The sequence below is a fragment of the Oratosquilla oratoria genome, chromosome 1, assembly GCF_046742065.1.
Source record: "Oratosquilla oratoria isolate Oo_2021 chromosome 1, ASM4674206v1, whole genome shotgun sequence".
Lineage (NCBI taxonomy): Eukaryota > Metazoa > Arthropoda > Malacostraca > Stomatopoda > Squillidae > Oratosquilla > Oratosquilla oratoria.
The window spans coordinates 57672686-57680715 of NC_134777.1; the positions used below are offsets into that span (position 1 = coordinate 57672686).

An 8030-nucleotide genomic window follows, 5' to 3' on the forward strand; every position below is an offset into this window, starting at 1 on the left:
GGGGAGAGGGGAGATTGCACAAGGACGGGGTGGGTAGGGGGTGGGGGGCCTTGTGTGAGAGAGAGAGAGAGAGTGTGTGTGGGGGTGGGTCGGGGGGTGCGGCGTGGCAGTGTGACGTTAACACCATTGGAGAGGTGAAAGTGCGAGTGAATTGGGGCGAGTGGATGCGAGAAGGGGGAGAAGGCGGGGGGAGGGGGAGGGGGGAATGGGTGGGTGGGGGGCAATTGGCCAGATCACAGAGTAAAGAAAGGGTGGGGTGGGGGGGAATGAAGGTCACCAGACTTCACGTCTCCCTTTTTTCCACTTTCCCCCTTCCCCCTTCCCCCTTAATCACCCTATAATCTGATCAAGCCAATCACCAAGTATCCCAAATGTCAGAACAAGAGCAGGGCTCTTCACTTTGAAAATATAGCTAAAGGTAGGACGGTAGGAGTACCATGACTCAAGGCAGCCTGGCTGTTCCCTCATGGCGTTGGTTGCTCCACCTAAGTGAAGTGACCTGTTCTTGTCCAGACCTGCTGCTTGCACTCTCGTCAATATCATCTCATCTCATATGACAGACTTCTCCTCCTCTCTCCCTCCCTCCCTCCTTTCCTCCCTCCACCCTCTCTCCCTCCTTCCTCAACTCCTCCTCCTCCTCCCTTCCTCCTCTCCTCCTCTCTCCCCACCTCTCCTTCTACCTTCCTACTCTCCTTTCTTCCTCTTCCCTTCCTACTCTCCTAATCTCTCTTCACCTCTCCTCCTCCCTTCCTCATCTCCTCCTCTCTCCCCTCCTCTCCTCCTCCCTTCCTCATCTCCACCTCTCTCCCATCCTCTCCTCCCCCTTTCCCCTTTTCCTCCTTTCTCCCCTCCTCTCCTCCTCTCTCCCTTCCTCTCCTCCTCCTTTCCCCTTTTCCTCCTCCCTCCTCACCTCTCCTCCCCTCTTCCTCCCTTCCTCCTCCCTCCCCACCTCTTCTCCGCCCTTCCGTCGCGAGCACGTTTTTCCCTTCCTCCTCCCCTCACATTCTACCTCCCCTGCCCCCCTCCCTCTTCCCCTCCCCCTCCCCTTCATCTACCTCCTCCACCTCCCACAATCTCCACCACCATCCCTCCCCAACCACCGTCACCTTCCTTCCCACGCCATAAAGCCACAAAAGGACGACATCTCTCTTTCTCTCTCTCTCTCTCTCTCTTCCTCTCTCTCTCTCTTTCTCTCTTTCTCTCTCTCTTCCTTTCTCTCTCTTCCTTTCTCTCTCTCTCACACACACACACACACACACACACACACACACACTCTCTCTCTCTCTCTCTCTCTCTCTCTCTCTCTCTCTCTCTCTCACTCTCTCTCTCTCTCTCTCTCTCTCTCTCTCTCTCTCTCTCTCTCTCTCTCTCTCTCTCTCTCTCTCTCTCACTCACTCTCTCACTCTCTCTCTCTCTCTCTCTTTCCACAGCCGTGAAGTGAGCGCGGGAGAGCTGGCGGCGGTCGTGTCGACATGGGGCGGCTGTGCTTACCTCGAGACTTCTGCCCGGAAGAACCAGAACGTCGACAAGCTCTTCTACGAGCTCTTCGTCTTGGCCAACCTCCCCATGGAAATGTCGCCGGCGCTGCACAAGCGTCTGCACCCAGGGTAAGCGTCCAACCAGCCCCCCACCCACCACATAAGGCCGTTGGGGGGCTTAAACCGAGTTAAATCGTCGGGTGGAGGTTTAGCCAGAATAGACTAATTAAAGTTATAACTGTACTGAAAATGGACTTCGAGGTCCCAACTATTTTTTTTTCTAAGAAACTCTTCAACAGTGTTGCCAGATAAGTGAGTTCGTCATTCTTAGATCTTGCTTTAAAATTTCTTCGTCTTATCCAAGTTATTTTTTTCCTTCTTATTTTCGTGCTTCTCGTGTTTTCTATGGGAAGTAGGTTTCTCTTTTACTTTGTAGAAAACATTAAAAATTCTTTCACGAGGAAAGCTCTTACAATTAGAGATGAATCGGATATAATATAGAATATATATTTTTGCAATATACGGATGTGTATGAGGGTATTTTTAAACATCGGTATTGTCGATTACAGACAAGTGAGATTTTAAGTTACTGGTTTGAGTGAAAGTTTATATTTAAGAAATAGGAGAACCGAAAATTTATAAAGGCTACACGGATCAGCCTGCCAGGGGCGTCCGTCCGCCGACAGCTAGTCCAAGAAGTTTGGTCGAGAATCTGCATGGTCGTCTAAACAAGCAAATCTCATATTTCCTCTTCTTAACCAGTTGCACATTATTCTGAGGTTTTTTTTCTCTTCCTCTCTCTCTCTCTCTCTCCCCTCGTTCCCCCTCCCTCTCTCTCCCCTCCCTCCCACTCACTCTCTCTCTATTTCTCTCTCTCTCTCTCTCTCTCTCTCTCTCTCTCTCTCTCTCTCTCTCTCTCTCTCTCTCTCTCTCTCTCTCTCTCTCTATTTCTCTCTCTCTCTCTCTCTCTCTCTCTCTCTCTCTCTCTCTCTCTCTCTCTATCTCTCTCTCTCTCTCTCTCTCTCTGTATCTCTCTCTATCTCTCTCTCTCTCTCTCTCTCTCTCTCTCTCTCTCTCTCTCTCTCTCTCTCTCTCTCTCTCTCTCTCTCTCTCTCTCTCTCTCTCTCTCTCTCTCTCTCTCTCTCTCTCTCTCATCTGAACAACTCCCAGAAAGTTTACTCTTTATAACCAATTGCACATTATTTTAACTTCCCCCTCTGTCTTCCCAACCGATATGTGCAGTCTAGTTATTTTGAATGTCTACATACCATCCGCTCCATGGATGAGGATGTAAAGAATTATGCAAATGAGAATCGGCACATGCGTCCCACAGTGAAGTAGCACACTAAATTCGACATCTTGCACATGGCTTCTATTTCAATTCCAGTTGCCTTTCTTCGTTTTCTTCTTTTTTATTCTTTTTTGTAATCTGCCATAGAAATCAAGATCTAATCAGCTCCAAAGGATATTTACAGGGAACTGGATTTATTCTTTGCAAATACATCTGGTGCCACCAATGTAGAACCTCCTAAGCAACGAGGAAGCTGTTCAGTTTAACTCTTAATAGTTCAGGTACAGTAACAGTTTTACTGTGACCCGCGTGACGCCCTTGGTCATCGCTTGTTGCCCCCGGCCCCCAGGTATCCGGCAATGGTCTCTGGCTTTCAAAGATGAAATCCACACTCAAAAACATACACAAACAAAGAAAGCAAAATTACCTTAATACCGTGGGGAGAGAAAATGGAATAGCTAGTTCTACCTCAGAAATCATCGCTGACATTGCTCAACCATGAATAAAAGAAATATTTAACAGTCAAACCGAACGTCCAACTGGGCAAAAGCCCAAAAATCCTAGGCTACATTTTCGATGAACATATGCCCTTAAGTCAAGGATCTGACAGTAAAAACAAACAAGAGAAAACTATCAAGAAACTAAACATAATAAGCTAAGTAGCAAACACAGGTCTTGGCCAGAAGAAAGAAGCACAAGTGAGTCATAAAAATCACAGTTGGCTATGCCTCCTCAGCATGGTTCCTAGCGATCAAGAAAAGAAAGTCACCCAACCTTACAAACAACACAGTGAAAAGATTAAGAATAATAACTGGATGCTTAGAATCCAAAATCCCCCCAAAGGACCAATCCACCCCACCTTCTCACCACATTGCACAAGCATAACCAATTGAACGACTGGAAAACAGCATCCTGCCATTCAAAAACCTTATTCTAGTACCACACAAGAGTCCATGCAGAAATACATTTACAAAACAACCATTCCAAGACCGACCCCAAAACTCCGTACTTCAAATGACTTCCCCCAGATATCAATCTAACATTACTCCCAAGATAAGCAAGAATAATAGTGACACGACTGCTCTTAGACCATCAAACAACGTTGAAACAGTTCCAATATAGAATAGACAGCTATATCCTCATATTGCCCTCAGATGCAATCACCACGCAGAAGACACAAAACACTTCAGGCTACACCGCACCATTCTCACCCTGTCCAGACCACAACACGATATCTCTTTCCTGAGTGACTTGTGGACCAATCCGGTGGCTGTTGCCGGTTACTTGGGAGCCGTGGGTTTCCTGCAAGAGAGACCTGGGGCAACGGATTGATATCTCAGAAAAAGATGTTGTAGTGTTGTTCTGTGTCGTGTGTGTGTGTTTGTGTATACGACAATGAAGACTGATATGTTTTGTGCTCTAAATGTAAAACAAGTGCCTGGAACAAGTATTCTGTGGAACCAGACCAGTTTTGTGTTGGTTTTATTCTAGTGCTTGATGGCGACCTGAATGTAGAAAGTGTGTGTGTGTGTGTGTGTGTGTGTGTGTGTGTGTGTGTGTGTGTGAGTGTGTGTGTGTGTGTGTGTCTATCTGTGTGTGTGTGTGTGTGTGTGTGTGTGTGTGTGTGTGTGTGTGTGTGTGTGTGTGTGTGTGTGTATGTGTGTGTGTGTGTGTGTGTGTGTGTGTGTGTGTGTGTGTGTGTGTGTGTGTGTGTGTGTGTGTGTGTGTGTGTGTGTGTGTGTGTGTGTGTGTGTGTGTGTGTGTGTGTGTGTGTGTGTGTGTGTGTGTGTGTGTGTGTGTGTGTGTGTGTGTGTATGTGTGTCTGGATCTATATATGAGGACGCATGGAGTAATTTGTTTGATCTTTTTTGTATTGTTCAATGGACTGTGTTCGCCTTTTTAGAAAGTCGCATTGAATAACATGGTTTTGGACTGTGGGTGTGTGTGCATGTGTAAACGTTTTTTTCATTTTTGGCATTTAATTGATCTTCCCTCCATCTCTGTCCACCAGGGCCCACCTGGCGCCGAATCGTCAGCGTGGCCTGTCCATCCGGCGCCGGCTGAGTGAAGCCTACGGGATCGTGGCGCCCAACGTGCGACGCCCTTCGATCCGCACAGACCTCATGATCCTGCGGGCCAAGACAAGCCTCCATCTGATGGGGATGGAGAACCACCATCGCAAGAAGAAGACGCGGAGAGAAGTGTCGTGCACCATTCAGTGAGCCATGGGCTCATTCCAGGGCCCAGATGAGTGAGGCTCATTTCAGGGTCTACATGAGTGAAGCTCATTTCAGGGCCCAGTTGAGTGAAGCTCATTTCAGGGCCAAGATGAGTGAAGCTTATTTCAGGGCCCAGATGAGTGAAGTTCTTTTCTGGGTCCAGAGGAATGAAGTTTATTTCGGGGCCCAGATGAGTGAAGCTCATTTCAGGGCCCAGATGAATGAAGCTCATTTCAGGGTCCAGATGAGTGAAGCTCATTTCAGAGTCCAGATGAGTGAAGCTCATTTCAGGGCCCAGTTGAGTGAAGCTCATTTCAGGGCTCAGTTGAGTGAAGCTTATTTCAGGGCCCAGCTGAGTGAAACTCATTTCAGGGTCCAGATGAGTGAAGCTTATTTCGGGGCCCAGATGAGTGTCTGTGACCAAAACGTCTACAATCGATTGGCGTTCAAGTTTAGGGGAAACGAGTTTCGAATTTCATCAAAACAAGCGCCAATATAAATGTCCTTAGAGTTTTCTGTTCCTTGCCAAATGAAAAAAATAATAATACAAAGTGTTAATAGAACAACTGGAGCATAATTGTATATATATTTACTAAGACTTGACGCTATATCTTACGGTGTTAAAAGTTTCGAGTGGGATTCGCTGAGCATCACTTCGAATTCGAAGTCAGAACCGAACCTGTAATAAGTGTTGTACAGGGTGCATTATGCAAGAACAATGGCGCCCTTTTACGACGGGGCTTGACAAGAAATATTTCGGAGCTTTTGATGAGCAACAGGGGCCCCAAGTTGCCCCTTTTGAACAATAGCGGTCCCAATTTTGCCCTTTTGAAGAATAATGGTCCCATTAAGAAAAGAAAATAAAAGATATCGACCGAGGATGAAATTCAGACGTAGACGCATGGACAAAAGTGTTAACCCAATAAACACAACATTGTGAAAGTGTTGAAACAACGACATTAAACCGGTGTTTACCGCATCACAAAGGGAGTGAACGGCCGAGAACGAGCGGTACCAGAGGAGGACAGAAGTGGAAGGGAGGAGGAGGAGGAGGAGGAGGAGGAGGAGGAGGACTATATTTCAAGCGAATTTTACTCGAAGTCCCCCGCGTACTTTTTTTACTCCAGACCAGCCTCCGTCACTCAAGTCTGCGCCTCTCGAGAGTTCAGACGTGTGCACGTCGACGTTCTTTTATTTAGGGCGTCGCGTCGTCTGCAGGTAAACAAACAAAAGAAGAGGAAGACTACGAAAACACAATGGATGTCGCTCTGTTATATCTTTATATTTTTCATAAAATATTTTTTTTGTCAGTTTAAGGGGAGAAAGTGGGGAGGTGTATTTTCAAGATATGAATAACAAGCACTTGCCCTTGCTCATAAACATGTAACAGAAGATATTATTCAAGACCCAAGTCTTGTGTGTACATATGCATGTGTGTATGAACGTGCACATGTGTGTACATGCAAATGTTCACGGGCACGTGGTCGAAACAAGAACAGGTCGATTCACCCGGGAAAGAAAATCCAGTATGACGTCACGAAGAAACCCGCCTGTTGCACTTCTTTGTGACGTCACGTCGTTTGTTTCCTTCTTCCTGGTGTGAGGTAAGGTGATCTGTTCTTGTCCTGACTTTGCACGGGAAAAGGCTTTTTTTCATTTTCCTACGATGTGCCGCCATTGAAAGAGTCTCGATGGATGATCAAATTTTATTCGGCTGAATGTGGGGGGGGGGGCTGAAACTCGGGACAAAAAGAGCTTCTGAATAGGACCCCATTTTGACCTAAGATCACCCCACAGCCAGGCCCCTAGCTCCCCCCCCTAAAAATCGTTAACACACGCGCACACACACACACACACACACACACACACACACACACACACACACACACACACACACACACACACACACACACACCCTAAGTGCTAGGAAAATAATACATATCAACATGCTAAGCACATGCATATATACATACACACATACATACATACATACACACATACATACATACATACATACATACATACATACATACATACATACATACATACATACAAGTACTAAAAAGCCCTTTCCCCATTATAAAAAGGGTAGACAAATCAAAGCATACACCCATCCAATACCCATTTGTTCTCTCTTCCATCTTAGCTCCTTACTGATGAAGGGCTACCTCTCTCCCCCGCTCACTAGTCGGGTCAGAATCAATGCAGCACTTGCTGAGCAGCAGCAGGGGCCCATTAGCCGAGGCTGGGCCACCCTCACCGCTTCATTACATGGCGACCTCCCCCAAAACCCACTCGAGGAAATACAGAACAGAAAATACCTTCACTTATCTTCAATTTTTTATCTATTCACTACTACTTTCCACCCATACTTATATTTTGCCCACACCCTTGCCTGCTCGACAGGCATTCCTCTTACACTCAATGCCCCATTCAGCCCGTCTATTTATCTCATTCTTGCTCCTCCCCTCAAGTTCCCTTTATCCGTTTCTACTTTAAAAAAACACTGGTCTTTTCACCCATTCTTTCTGTATGCTCAAACCATCCCAATATTCTTTGATCAACCCTATCTGCCACTTCTCTTTTCACCTCCGTTTCCTCTCCCATCACAGACTGGCATACCCCCACTACCACAATCAAACCCTCCCTAAACTTATCCACCTTCAACAAACCCCTAGAATATTTTACCCTTCGCGCCCATTAATATCTGTCCGTTTGATCCCCAATACCTTTTCCTCCCTCTCCATCCCACGATCCACTGCATCTCCTCTTCCCTCCCCTCCACCTCCCTGTCCCATGTGTACTTGTGCCTGTCTCTCTTCACAAGGTGCTTGCTATTATGATCTCCCTTTCTGAACACATCCCCGCCATCATCTCTTCACTATAGTTCATTGTAATGCCTTAATAATAGATAAAACAAAAATAATAATAATAACTTACTCGTAATCATATATGATGTGCTTAATACCATACTTTGCATAAAGAACTTAGTTCATTACATGTTTGTATAAGATGGTCTGGTAGAGATATAAATAGAAATAG

The 8030-nt window shown here is 46.2% G+C and overlaps 1 protein-coding gene across 1 annotated transcript in view; it reads left to right on the forward strand.

Moving 5' to 3' along the window:
• LOC143028150 (uncharacterized) overlaps positions 1-6898 on the forward strand; it is a 136247-nt gene extending 129349 nt beyond the window's left edge. Inside the window, exons 5-6 of the mRNA XM_076189884.1 lie at positions 1431-1607; positions 4781-6898. Of these exons, the coding sequence (XP_076045999.1) occupies positions 1431-1607; positions 4781-4991 (388 nt within the window). The 3' untranslated portion in view covers positions 4992-6898. The remainder of the gene's footprint in view (positions 1-1430; positions 1608-4780) is intronic.
• The last annotated feature ends 1132 nt before the right edge of the window (positions 6899-8030 follow it).